A 13,101-nucleotide genomic window follows, 5' to 3' on the forward strand; every position below is an offset into this window, starting at 1 on the left:
TTTTTGCATCTCTGTGTCTTAGAAGCTTTCCCTGGCTTACCCTTACAGCCTAAATCTTAATCCGAAAATTCACCCCCATTATTGCTTTTCACCAGTCTCTACTCACCCCAAGTGTTACTGCCACAAACAGACCATTCTCTTGCTTACAAATCTCTAGAACCCTCAACACCTGCTTCCATGTGATCACTGTGAACAAAAAACCTCTCATTTATATTTATTTTGTTTCCTTTAGTCCAGCTCATTTTTCTCAAACCACTCGCTCCCCACAAAAGATGCTGTCCCCTTGCTGTCCACTTCACTCCTCTCCTGGAAAACTAATCTCCTTCAGGAGGGCTTTTTTTTCTATTAAAATTTTTTTTAAATTTATTTTTAATTGAAGGATAATTGCTTTACAATACTGTGTTGGTTTCTGTCTCAGAAGGGGTTTAGAGTGACGAAAACCTTGGCTGGGCATTATGCAAAGAATACCGCAAGTTTTCTCATTTAATCCTCATATGAATACTAAGAATTAGAAATCATCCCTATTTTTACATTTGGAAAGCTGAAGCTAAGAGAGCTTAAGTAACTTGCCCAAGGATTTTAATCCAAATCCTTCTTCTGTCTCCAAAGCCACACTCCTAACCATTCTACTTAACTGTCTCAGGAGGTCTGACTCAGAAATGTGGAAGAGGAAGTTTCCTTAACCCTGCGGAAAACAAGAAGAGCACAAAGATCTCTGCATAGTTTTATTTTTTAAACAGGGGCCTTCGCAGATGCTAACATCCTTCTAGCCAAAGCCCAACAGGGAACAGGATTTCCAGCAGCATCTCCACCTGGAGAGCTCCACCTGGCTCAGCAGCTCGGCCGCAGAGCAGGACAGCATGCCTCCGCAGCAGGAATGGATACAAAAGCACGGGAGGAAGGCTGGGTCTTGTGCCCAGAATGCCAACAAGGAACAGGTGGTTAAGAGAGCCCTGTCCCCACGGGAGGCCATCAGTCCATTCTCCGGGACCCCTGCGGTGCTGGTAGCGAGCCTTCCAGTGTGGGGTCAGGGGAGTGGCCCACCTCAAAAGATTTCCAGATCCGATTTTAAAAGCTCTTATTACGAGACAAGGCAGGGGGAGCAATGACTCCTCAGGAAGAGCCCACGCCTCTATCACACCGCAGCTAACTAGGAGGGGGCACGTCTGTGGTGACAAGAAAAGGTGCTTTTCCGTGGTGCCCATCAAAGGTAGAAAGAGCCGCCGCCCCCTTTCTCCACAGAGCGGCTGCAAGTCCGTTTTTTTTTTTTTTTTTCCTCGTCTGTGTGACAGAAAAAGGAGGCGGGTACCCCAAGGTCTCCACTCCGAGGGCCTCAGCGGCGCACCTCTTAGCGTTTCCTTCTAAGGTCTGAGACTGAGAGGCTGACCCTGTCCGTCTACCCCCTCAGCCCCAAGCCCCCTCTGCCGCTCGGCACCTCTCTTTCCCCGCCGGTCGCTCTCACTCCCACCTCGTTTCCCCACCCCTCAGCGCGCTAGACCTCTCTTCCCCGATCCCCCCATCTCTCTTCCCTCCCCGTTCGGCCCCCGGCCCTTTCAGCACCGCGCTGCCCGACCCCTGGGACCTTGAGCGTCACGTCGCACAGCTTGCCCTGCCGCCGGATCTCCTCCATGACGCCGTAGCCGCGACTAGGCAACTCGGACACGGAGAAGTGCACCAGGTCATCCAGCTCCTCCGCGCCGTCCTCCACCATCTTCCCCGGCCGCCGAGACTGCGCAGGCCTGGCTGTGCTGGCTCGGAACTAAACTGGGCGGGGCGAGGGCGCGGGCGGACGGCGGCCCGGGGCGCCGGGCCGGCGTCGAATGGGCCTGCGCGGCCGCCGTAGTCTCAAATTGCTCTGCGCCGGAAGCCGGGCCTCGCAGTTTCCCAGGTCTTGCGGCTCCGTTCCCCAGCTACCCCGACCCTGGCTTCGTGCCTGCAGCTCCCGCAGTCTTTCTGGATTAATCGGTCCCATTGCTCGTCCTCCTCTTTCGGCCCTGACCTTATTCACATCGCAACAGAGGACCGCGGACTTCGTTTCCGCCACCACCTCGTACTTCCGGAATAGCCAGAAGCGGCCCGTTGCCACGGCGACCGTATACACAGACTGGCAGCGGCGCTGCCGGTATTCCGTAGCTGCTAATGCAGCGGTCCGGCTGGGAGAGGGCTCCTGCCTCCCGAGCGGTGAGCAGGGGTCACGCGCGCTCGGGATGTGGAGAAGGGAGGCTGGAAAAGGGGGTCTCCGCCCGGTGACGGGCAGTTGCTGGAATCTGAAGACCGCTCCTCGTGGGAGTTCCCCGACTTGGCTCGCTGGTCTCCTCCACCGGGCGGAGGAGGGTGCGGTGTCAAGGGGATTCTTTCAGCCTTTTTGCCGCTTAGGGCCTTCGGATCTAATATTCCCTGGTTTCACGAAGGTCCTGCGTCGCGCCTGAGGTTCAGGGACCTCTGCTCTTCTGGACCCTTTTTTATTTGTCGGTTTTCTAACTCGGGAAGCCTGGCGTGCTGCAGTCTATGGGGTGGCAAAGAGTCGGACATGACTAAGCGACTGAAATGACTTACTAACTATAGAGAGCTTTGGGATTACCAGTCCCGACCCTTTGCTTTATAGATACAGAAACCGCTCCAGAGAGACACAGAAATGGTCCCAAGGCCCATTGCCTCCCAGACTCCACACAGAGGTCCAGCCTGTTGGGTTAGAAAAAGGAGAAAGGCCAGTTCGGCTTCGGTCCGAATTTGGGGACCTAAGATGCTGCTGCCTTTTTGGTGGCTGTGATTGTTCTTGAGAGTCTGTTCTGGACAGGAGCGCTGAAGACAGGAACCCACCTGAACCTCTGCTTTTCTCCAGTTTTTAGGGGTGCTGGGTGGCAATCTGTTCACTCACCCCTAAAACAAGTGAGGAAACTGTGAGCCTTTAAGCAGAGAGGGCTCCTGGTGACTACTCAGAGGTTCACTTATTTACACCAGAGATATCTAAGGGTGGTGTCCATGAGGGAGAGGCATTCCCCACAAGATCCTAGAGAGAAGGACTCTACTAAAAGGGAGAGCGTGGTAAGGAACTGAGACGGCTTTTTCCAAATGGTGCCTGGAAACCTAGTGTCCTCCTGGAAGGGCTGTGGGCTCAGGGGTTGGTGGTGGTGAGGGAAGGGAGTGACATCTTGTGCCCTTTGGGACTCTCTCAGTAGTGACTGAAGATGGACCCAAACATGGAGATTCAGCCACCCTCTGACTTCCAGCCATGACCACCACCATCACCAGTCACCATTTCTTAAGCATCTGCTCTGTGCTTGGCAGTGTTCTGGACTTAGAGGGGGGGATTCAAACGAGATACAAGGCACCATCCAGTCCTTCAAGCAGCTTGTTATTTAATTTGGGAGCTGAAACTGTCTCAAATGATGCGGTCTAAGAACAGTAACAAGCATTATTTCAGTAAGTGCAAGATGGCATGCATGGGGTCCCTAAATGTCTGGTGTTTGAGGGGCTGCTGGCTAGTGGACACAAAGGAGGCATGCAGTTAATAGAGGAGGTTTGTCTGGGGAGAATATAGCTCCTGGCATGCCTGGAGCAATGGCGCGAGCATGGGGAGAATTGGGAAGCACAGATAGAATGGCTGCATGTGCATGTTGGCAAATTCCTGGGCAGAAAGGGGGCAGGCTCTGAGGGGAGGGTGATGCTTGGAGCTGGCCTGTGCTGCTCCTGGGCTGTCTGTGAGTAGGGGCTGCCAGGAGGGAGTTTTAGGCACCTGCCCCCAGAACATGCTCCCTTTCAGAGGGCACCCTGGACAGCATCTTAACTTCCCTGAGCAGGAGGACGGGCCCTCAGACCGGAATGGGGAACTTTAGAGAGTGACACTGCTTGCCTAAGTCAGCACACCTCCCTCTACTCTCCACTCTCCCAATATCCTAGATCAAAGTGAACCTGGAGATGAGATAATCTCTTCAGCTTTCTCAATTCGGCAGTCCTGTTAGAGCTACTTGGGACTTTTTATTTCTAGAGCTCAGTCTTACAAACAAAATTTTTAGACCTGAAATGGGACAAGGCATGATCCTTACCCACCTGAATACCTTTCACATTCATTTTCTAAAAATGGAAAGATTTTTAGCTTTCCTTAGAATTATTTGACATTTTCTCTCAGTACTTCATCTTTTGTCATCGGTGTATAAGAGGCACCTAAAGAGCTGATTACATTTTAAGTTCCCCCTTAAAGCAGTAAAAATCAGTGTGATTATTACTTCTATTTAATAACTTTCTTTGCTTTTCCACTCGATCAATGTTAGAACCAGAATTTACTAGGTGACAGTATTAAATATATTTACACAGACGTTCTCAGGAGAGAGAACCTAGTGTGATTTGACCAATGAGACTAGTATCCAATAAAATGTGAGATTTCTTAGTTATCATTTGGAGGGTGGTACAATTCAGTTTTTTTAAATGTTTGTGAAATACTTTAGTTATACAAGATATTAGAGATCTAATTGACAACAGCCCCTTTTCTAGCATCTCTGCTAACTGGTGTCTTGCTTTACTGTTTATGATGTTTATAGTCCTTATTTTGAGAGTCTTCTCCACTATAGGAAAATTCTACATAATAATAAGGTTATTTACCTAAATTTCCCTCCCTGTCACTTACAGCTTTAAGCCTTCATCCTATTTGATGAAACTACATTCGGTGTTTAACATTTTATTACACATGGTAATTATTCATGGTAGTATGAATGAAGGAATACAGACATATGTGTGTCTACCTGAAAATGATGAGAATGCACATAATTAGGTTTTAGGGAGGCAGAGGAGGTAGGGGACTGATTTTTCTCTCAATGGAGTGGTGGAGAAGAAAGAATATTTGACTGCAGGCTCCATTAAATATACTTCCAGGAAATCTTTTTTTCTGATCTGTTAGTCTAATGGAAGTAGAGGAGGAGGTGCTACATCTCAGGTAAGGTATGTTAACGAAAAAAAAATTAGTTCTAATGCATTTCATAGTAAGTATTTTAAGAGGAAAATACAATGAAGAAGGCAAAGTGTAGGTGGACTCTGATACAGAACGTTTCTAGAATCCACATCTGAACTTAGGCCCACTGAAGGGAGCATTCTTTTTGTTTTGTACTTTGGTCTCTTAGGGGGTCGGTGGAGAACGGTGAGGCACCTGAGAAAGTTGGAAGTACACAGACTTGTTGAGCAGGATCCTGTGGGCAGAGCACTGAGATGCTAGGGGGCAAAAAGAAGGCTGGCTCTCTGAGAGAGGAAAACATGGACCACACATCATGCTTTCGGATCTTGTTGATCAATGACATCTCCCTTCTAATGGTTGTTTGAGGATGACTACTGAAAATGTTGCTGTTTTCTTCTTTTTAGCTAAAATGGGTTCTAGGAAAAAAGTTCACGCATTTGTCCGTGTCAGACCCACTGATGACTTTGCTCATGAAATGATCAAATATAGAGATGACAACAAAGTAAGTACAGTTGTGTTTGCCTTCACCTGCCTGAGAATCTCTCAGTGCTTTCTCACTACTCTGTTTTCAGACCACCTTGTAAGGACCAGGACAGAACTGGTAAAAGTTCAGATGGAATCTAGAGTCCTTCAAGTCCAGAGTACTCCCCCACCAACGCTGTCGATGAGGAAGCTCATGAAACTCCCATTTTTATTGGCTTTTTGGTTAATAGTTTGCCTTTATCCTTGTATCTGACACTAGAAGGTGACATTTGTCCACACTCATAAAACTTTCTGGTGATCAGATCTCCCACTGTACAATCTCCCAGGGAGTACAGTAGGAATGTCTTCAGTTGATTATTGTTAAACTTACCAAAGAGTGGGAGAAACTCTTACGGTGAGAACGCCCCATGTCCTCACCAATGCCTGAGGACTATTCTGAAGCCTGAGACAGATTTAGCACACCTTGAGAGTTACGGAATATTTTTATTCAGCAAACATTTGTGGATCTACTATGGGCAGCATGGAGACATTGTTCAAGGGAGCAATTCAAAGGTCAACTTTTCAAGCTTCTAAAGTCCTAGCAGTCAGAAAGAAACTCAGGTGCAACCCTGTGACGTGCACCCTGCTGGACGTGGATTCAGTGACCCTGAAGCACAGAACGTTTAACGTTATGAATGGACCAAGCCCTGCTCTGCTGGTCTTGTTTTTTCTGCGTGTGGCTGTGTCTTGGCTTCTGGATTAAGGCAGCCAGTGTAAGAGTCCAGTGAGAGTCCATTTACATCAGAAGTCCTCATTTCAAAGATTGGAATCTACCATTAAGCTGCTGCTGCTGCTGCTAAGTCGTTTCAGTCATGTCCGACTCTGAGCGACCCCATAGACGGCAGCCCACTAGGCTCCTCTGTCCCTGGGATTCTCCAGGCGAGAATACTGGAGTGGGCTACCATTTCCTTCTCCAGTGCATGAAAGTGAAAAGTGAAAGTGAAATCTCTCATCCAAGTACTAACCAGGCCCGACCCTGCTTAGCTTCCGAGATCAGACGAGATCGGGCGCGTTCAGGGTGGTATGGCCGTAGACGAAAGTGAAATCTAACCCAATATATTTCTAAACCAGCTGCTGCCAAAGAGACTTGCCATAGAGGGATCTAAAAATCTAAAAATAAAGTTTTTAGAAATCTTTGCATCTGAAAACGTGCTGATTACAAGTCAGCAGGCACGCTTGATTTAGTGCCAGCGAGTTACTATGTCGGAATAGACCAGTGCCCTTCCTGTGGCTATCGTTTCTTCACTGCTCACTGTGGCCCACAGTGTGTGAGGGAATAGTTGCTCACCACAACGCTGAGGGAGGCCTCACCTCCAGTCACCAAGGAGCTAGGGCTCTAGCCCAGGCCTCCATTCCCAAGCACACTGTTCTCTCTGGCCTGTTTGAAGGCATTCCTGTGCTTATTGGACTTCCCTAAAACTTGTTTAATGAGAATGTGATAAATGTGCTTCACCCCATATCACAGATGAGGGAACCAAGACAGACAGCCCCCTGTCCACGAGGGTGAGATGTGCTGAAACCAGCATGTGCTCCTGTCTCCTGCTCCTTCCACCCTGAGGGTGTGCGGCCTCCCTGAAGTGGCTCTCTTCCCCCCATCCTGAAGGTCTTCCAGGATACATGCAAGTCCCTGTTGTTCCTCAAGTTCACCTCCTCTGTTTCCTCCAGGTCAGGCCTTGGCTGCCATTGACTTTTTTATACCAGTTTCTTAACAAGTCTTCGTTTCTTCCTAGACCATTGATATTCACTTAAAAAAAGATTCTCGGAGGGGAGTTGTCAATAACCAGCAGACAGATTGGTCATTCAAACTGGACAGAGTTCTCCATGATGCCTCCCAGGACCTGGTTTACGAGACAGTTGCGAAGGATGTGGTTTCTCAGGCCCTCAATGGCTTTAACGGTAATTTAGTTAATTAACTGTTGTTTTAACGTAAGAACCTGGGGAACATCCCCACCCAGGAAGAGGTACAAGGATTTTATGGTGAATAAAATAAACTACAATTTCTCTTACTAACTTTTGTTTGTCTCCATGTTCTTATGATGGAAAACTTTGGTGACATGGTGGTCATGGCTTGACCCATGGTTCTGGGTTCCTACCTTCATAGGACGATTTAATGACCCTGTCTCTCTATAGGTCACGGGGATTCAACTATTATCCTGTTTCACATTCCTCGAATATAGTTTTGAAACAGTGTCTTTATGATAAATTTGATGGAGTCAAAACATTTTTCTCCTGGCTACCTGCTAGGAGCTATTTCCATTTATCCTACCAGCACAATCGATCTGTTCCATTCCAGTATTAAATTATTTACATATATCACTAAAAACTTGAGTAGAGTTTGATATTCTTAAGGTAAAAGCTTAACAAAAAAGCCATTTAGCAAATTAACATTTATATTGAAATTTGTACAAACTTGTTCGGTCTAAGATTGTTGTAAAATCTTAAGAATCTTAAGATTTTAAAGTCCTTAGAAAAAATACATCACAGTCTGTAGACTGCCTGTCTGGCGGCTCCTGACAAGAATGTTCCCCGTTTGCAAGTTTTAGGTCTTCTGTTTAAAAGTCAGTTGAGTGTAGATGCCCGAACACTGTAGCCTGTGTGTGATATATAGGTGTGGTCCTCATTCGTCCTGAGGGGATGTGGCCCTGAGGAAGTAGAGACAGAGGAGCTAAGGCCCAGGGAGGCTGAGTCATGGGCGCTGGGTGCTGTGGAGCCACAAATGGGCTCTGTGTCCCAGCTAAACTGATTCCTTCCTGCACATTCCTGCAGGATTAAAGATAACTGTTTCTGACTCCAGTGCAAATGCTGAATTCAGGCCCCTTGTGTTAAAACCTACCAATCCCAGGAACTAGAGCATCGATGTGGAAAAGGCGGACACTGATTTCCACCACCCAGTGTTGCCTGGGCATTTCTGCTGTGTGAATACCTACAGAAGCAGCCTTTGGGTTGGGTCTGGTTCAGGTTGCCCGAGTCGGGAGGAAAAGCAGGTGGGAACTGGAGCCCAAGGTGACTGGTTTGCGTCCCACAGCCTGGTGGTGATGGTAGACCTAAAGCACGAGTGAGGTGCAAGTGAACATCTTTCCAGAGAGGGCACTGGGACAGATCAGGACCTAGTCACAGTATTCGGTTTCTGAAAGTGGCCTGGGACCAACTTTGGTCTTGTGGGAATGTGCTGTCTACACAGAATTCTCACCAGTAACAGAAAATGCCCTTCCCACTCCCATCTCTTCCTGGGGATTCTGAAAGCTCTTCTTTCTTTCTGTCTGGGCAGCCTCACTGGGAGACCTAGCCCTGGGAGCCTAGCTGTCCATGGTCTTGCTGAAGAAGGGCTGAGTTCAACGCTCTCATCACCCTCATCTTGCTAGGAAAATTCCCAGGTCCTCTGTAGCCCAGAATTCTCTGCTCTCCTCAGAAGCCCTAGGATCAGATCCCCTCTTGGAAGGGGAAGCAGTAGAGCCCTCCATGGACCACAGATTCAGAGCAGCTGTCTGTGTTTGACCCTTTACATCCTGTTTCCCTGCTTAGCCACTCACCCTACATGGCAGGAATTCCCGATGTCCTTAGCTGCTCCTGATGGCCACCTTCACACCAGGGTTCTGGCTGGTGCTGGGCGTGCTGGGGGAGGGAAAAGCTGTCCTTAGATCTATTTTCCTGGATGTCACCAAAATGTGTTTTGAAATGTTTGCAGGCACCATCATGTGTTATGGGCAGACAGGAGCTGGCAAGACGTATACCATGACGGGGGCAACTGAGAATTACAAGCACCGAGGGATCCTCCCTCGTGCCCTACAGCAGGTAGAGCATGGGCCCGTGGGCAGGATGGCACATAGAAGCTGCCCATCCCAGGCCAGCTCCTGGAGCCAGTGGGATCCAGGCCTCCAAGGAGCTGCAGCCTGTAGGGGAGACAGGTTATGCATGGTGGAGTGTGTGTGTGTGGGTGTGTGACCAACTCGAATGCCAAGCTTGTTTCCCATTTGGTAGAGTGAGTCAGATGTGCAGACTGGCTTCTTGCTGCTCTGCTGGTCTGTGGCCCTGTAACAGAGGATACGGAGGACCTAGTTCTGTTCCTTCCTGGTTTTAATGAGGGGGAGGGACCATTGCAGAGCTTCCTTACTGGCCTGCTCTGGCTTCTTCCACCATCATCACACGACATGAGCTTTCAGGACCGAGTCAGCCCTGGGGGTCTGGGAAGTGTGACTGAAGACAGGACAGGAGGGCCTTCCTTTGGAGTCTGCTAGCCTGTGTTCTGTGAGGACCCTTGTTTTGGAAGTGGGAGGCAGAGGATTTTTCCCTAAACAGCAACTTGAAGTTTTATAGCCCTGTCCAGTAGGAAGTGAAGTTGCCCCTCTTGTGCATAACCATCCATGCTATAATTTTTTGAAGCAATATCCTTAACATCCCACTGTCAATGCCTCGGCATCTTAGACCTTTTTTCCCCCCCCCTCTTTTATTTACTTTATTCAGTAGGCAGTGAGGGTCTCAAAAATCTTTCTCTTCATCAGATGTTTGGTCTCCTTGTAAAGCTTTGGGTTTTTGAGGTTGAACATGGGGCTTTACTCCATCAATAACATGATTTTCCTGTTGTAGTGCATTGTGAAGTTCTTCTGAAGAAAAGTGAATCCAACCCATACCTTTGTGAAAGCCAGTCTCTTTGTCAAAAGGAACAGTGCACTTTCTTACATGGCCAAGTTGTGCAAAGTGTTCTCTCAGCTCACTTGAGGCTGCCTTCCCTGAAATTTTTCTGACAAACGCAACCAGCCAGCCGATATTTGTACGCAGAGCCATAGTGCCCCTCGCTGCCGAAGCCCCCCCATCTTTAGCATCTTAGACCTTGATAATCTAGCTCGGTGCGGCCCAACAGAAATATAATGTAACTCATATATGCAGGTTTAGGTTTTCCAGTAGCCACATTTTAAAAAGTAAAGCAAGTGAAATGAATTGTGGCTTAGCTGGTAAAGAATCCACCTGCAATGCGGGAGACCTGGGTTCCATCCCTGGGTTGGCAAGATCCCCTGGAGAAGGGGAAGGCTACCCACTCCAGTATTCTGGCCTAGAGAATTCCATGGACAGAGGAGCCTGGCAGGCTACAGTCCATGGGGTCGCAAAGAGTCGGACGTGACTTAGCGACTAAACAACAACAACGTATTTTATACTTAACAGCCCATTTCATCCTTTTTTTGGCTGCACTGCACAGCATGTGGGATCACAGTTCCCTAACCAGGATCGAACCCACACTCCCTGCATTGGAAGCATGGAGTCTTAAGCACTGGACCACCAGGGAAGTCCCCATTTCAATTTAGACCCTAAATATTCATCAGAAATAGTTTCTCTGTATTTATATTTCATGCAATTGACAGTTGAAAGGGTGGACTCATAAATGCAAATTGTTCCAAACATACTTAAAAGTTTACCAGTAATTGAATTTAGTATCAGTTTTAATTATTTAGTCAAAGTTAAGTAAAATTCAATTCCTCATTTGTGTGAGCCACATTTCAAGTGCTGAGCAGCCATGTGGCTAGTGTCTGGCATGTGGCACAGCACAGATCTAGCCTGTTAGGATAAGGGGGGACTTCAGGGATCATCCAGCCCAGCTTCCCATTGAACAAATAAGAAAGTTAAAGTCCAGAGACAGGGAAAAGACCAGCCCAAAGTCACCTGCTGATAAGCACTGGAGTTGAGAAGGCTGAGTTCTGGCTTGGCTTTTTCCCTTATTAGCCGAGCCACCACAGATGGGTGTGACCCCTGCCCTGCTTCAGTCACAGTGGAGTTAGGAGGACAGAATCAAATAATGGATGTGAAAGAAGCTTCTGTGTGGTAAAACTCCACAAAATGATATTTTCACTTCACAGTCTTTTCCGTTCATCATGCCTCTACTTCTTGAGACTGTATAATTATTAGCCAATCTGTAAGTCAGGCCTCAAAAAACTACAAGATGATAGTGAATATCACCCGATGAACTACTAGCTGTTGATGAAGACCATCACAGTAACTAGACCGTAAATTCTTCCAGGGTGAGGATTCTCTCCTGAGCTAAGAACTCCCCTAATCCTGGCTGGTCATTGGAGTTCTGCTCTTGGTGACGGCTGTCCAATCTCCCATCTAGGTCTTTAAGATGATTGAAGAACGTCCCACACATGCCATTACTGTGCGCGTTTCCTACCTGGAAATCTATAACGAGAGCCTGTTTGATCTCCTGTCCACGCTGCCATATGTTGGACCCTCAGTCACACCTATGACCATCGTGGAGAATCCTCAAGGGGTCTTCATTAAGGGCTTGTCGGTCCACCTCACAAGTCAGGAGGAAGATGCATTCAGCCTCCTCTTTGAGGTGAGATGATCAGGACCACAGGTGCCTTCTTCCTAACCTTTTCTCTCTCCCTTCTTTCCTTTTGTTCCCCTTTTCCTCCCTCCTCCTCAGTTTCTTACTTACTTTGATAACCAGAATTAAAGTTAATATATACTTGTTTAGCAAGTTCAGATAATAATGAAAAAATATAGAAGCAAAAAAGAATTCACTCATCTGTTTTCTACATATGGCAATAATAATGTGTCTGTGTGTATATATATATATATAAATATTTATTTATTTGGCTGCACCAGGTCTTAGTTGCAGAATATAGGATCTTTAGTTATGGCATGTGGGATCTAGTTCCCTGACTAGGATCAAACCCTGGGCCTCTGCATTGGGAGTGCAGAGTCCTAACCACTGGACCACCAGGGAAGTCCCAATAATATATATTTTGGCTTAATAAATTTGACTTCTAGTCTTTTTTTCTCTTGAAGTTTTTTCTTTATTGACAATGTCCTTTAAAAAGTTAACCATGGGCATTTGTGATATAGAAAAAATTAAAAATTAATGTCCTTGAAATATAAAGGCTCTTACAAATCAATAAAAAAATTCCCTGGGATTTGTTATTCTTTTTAAAATCATGTAGATTAAAATTCTTATGCATTGCTGGTGAACTATAAAGTGCTGTAGCCATTTTGGCAGTTTCCTAAAAAGTTAAACATTAATTTTTTCATTGAACCTAGCAATTCTGCTCCTAGAGATCTATCCAAGAGAAATGAAAATCTATGTGCACACAAAGACTTGTACACAGATATTCATAATAAGATTATTCATAATAGCCAAAGACCAGAAATAACCAAAATATTCATCAACTGGAGAATAGATAAGCAAAATATGGTACATCCAAACAATAGAAAACTAGCGATAAAAAAGAAATGAAACATTGGTACATGCTATGACATGGATGAAATTCCTCCTCCCTCCTCAGAAAAATGCTAAGTAAAAGAAATTTTAAAAGGTCACCTAATGTATGACTCCATTCATTTGAAATGTCCTGATAGCCACATCTATAGAGACAAAAAGCAGATTAGTAGTTGCCTGGGGTAGGGGAGCAGGAAGTGACTGTAAATAGGCCTGAGAAAACTTTTTTGGAGTGATGCAACAATTTAAAAATAGAATTGTGATAGTGACACAACCCTGTAATTTTACTGATTTAAAAAATCACTGAACTATAACACTTAAAATGGTGAATCTTAGGGTATTTAAAATATATGTCAAATAAAAGTTTAAAAAAAAGTCACTTAGGTGTCCTCAGAGGTGATTTAAACACAGAACCCTTGCACGTACA

General features: G+C 46.4%; 2 protein-coding genes, 1 long non-coding RNA gene and 1 pseudogene across 16 annotated transcripts in view; 1 reads left to right on the plus strand and 3 right to left on the minus strand.

Moving 5' to 3' along the window:
- Positions 1 to 1,759, minus strand: part of KLHL18 (kelch like family member 18) — a 57,356-nt gene extending 55,597 nt beyond the window's left edge. For 7 of the 9 annotated variants that reach the window (XR_011563156.1, XR_011563155.1, XR_011563152.1 and 4 more), the window contains exon 1: positions 1,583 to 1,759. Coding sequence is in view for 2 of the 9 variants with exons in the window: in XM_070777249.1 (XP_070633350.1) it covers positions 1,583 to 1,711 (129 nt within the window). In the remaining 7 variants the exon portion in view is untranslated. The remainder of the gene's footprint in view (positions 1 to 1,582) is intronic. The other 2 variants (XM_070777250.1, XM_070777252.1) reach the window with 2 other exon arrangements.
- A 61-nt stretch (positions 1,760 to 1,820) lies between these two features.
- The window catches only part of KIF9 (kinesin family member 9), a 36,888-nt gene continuing 25,607 nt past the window's right edge, over positions 1,821 to 13,101 (plus strand). The window contains exons 1-5 of one of the 2 annotated variants that reach the window (XM_019984925.2): positions 1,821 to 2,181; positions 5,350 to 5,447; positions 7,198 to 7,363; positions 9,153 to 9,259; positions 11,568 to 11,792. In XM_019984925.2, the coding sequence (XP_019840484.2) occupies positions 1,821 to 2,181; positions 5,350 to 5,447; positions 7,198 to 7,363; positions 9,153 to 9,259; positions 11,568 to 11,792 (957 nt within the window). Of the gene's footprint in view, positions 2,182 to 3,247; positions 3,424 to 5,349; positions 5,448 to 7,197; positions 7,364 to 9,152; positions 9,260 to 11,567; positions 11,793 to 13,101 lie in introns of those variants that run through there. The other variant, XM_070777248.1, reaches the window with a different exon arrangement.
- LOC109576332 (uncharacterized) overlaps positions 7,362 to 13,101 on the minus strand; it is a 59,161-nt gene continuing 53,421 nt past the window's right edge. Inside the window, exons 8-10 of one of the 5 annotated variants that reach the window (XR_011563170.1) lie at positions 8,998 to 9,079; positions 8,395 to 8,511; positions 7,362 to 8,109 (exon numbers count right to left, since the gene is read on the minus strand). This is a non-coding gene — a long non-coding RNA (uncharacterized lncRNA). Of the gene's footprint in view, positions 9,080 to 13,101 lie in introns of all 5 variants that reach the window. The other 4 variants (XR_011563171.1, XR_011563167.1, XR_011563168.1 and 1 more) reach the window with 4 other exon arrangements.
- Positions 9,906 to 11,327, minus strand: LOC109575812 (SRA stem-loop-interacting RNA-binding protein, mitochondrial pseudogene; annotated as a pseudogene).

The sequence above is a fragment of the Bos indicus genome, chromosome 22 (genome assembly GCF_029378745.1).
Source record: "Bos indicus isolate NIAB-ARS_2022 breed Sahiwal x Tharparkar chromosome 22, NIAB-ARS_B.indTharparkar_mat_pri_1.0, whole genome shotgun sequence".
In the NCBI taxonomy this organism is placed as follows: domain Eukaryota; kingdom Metazoa; phylum Chordata; class Mammalia; order Artiodactyla; family Bovidae; genus Bos; species Bos indicus.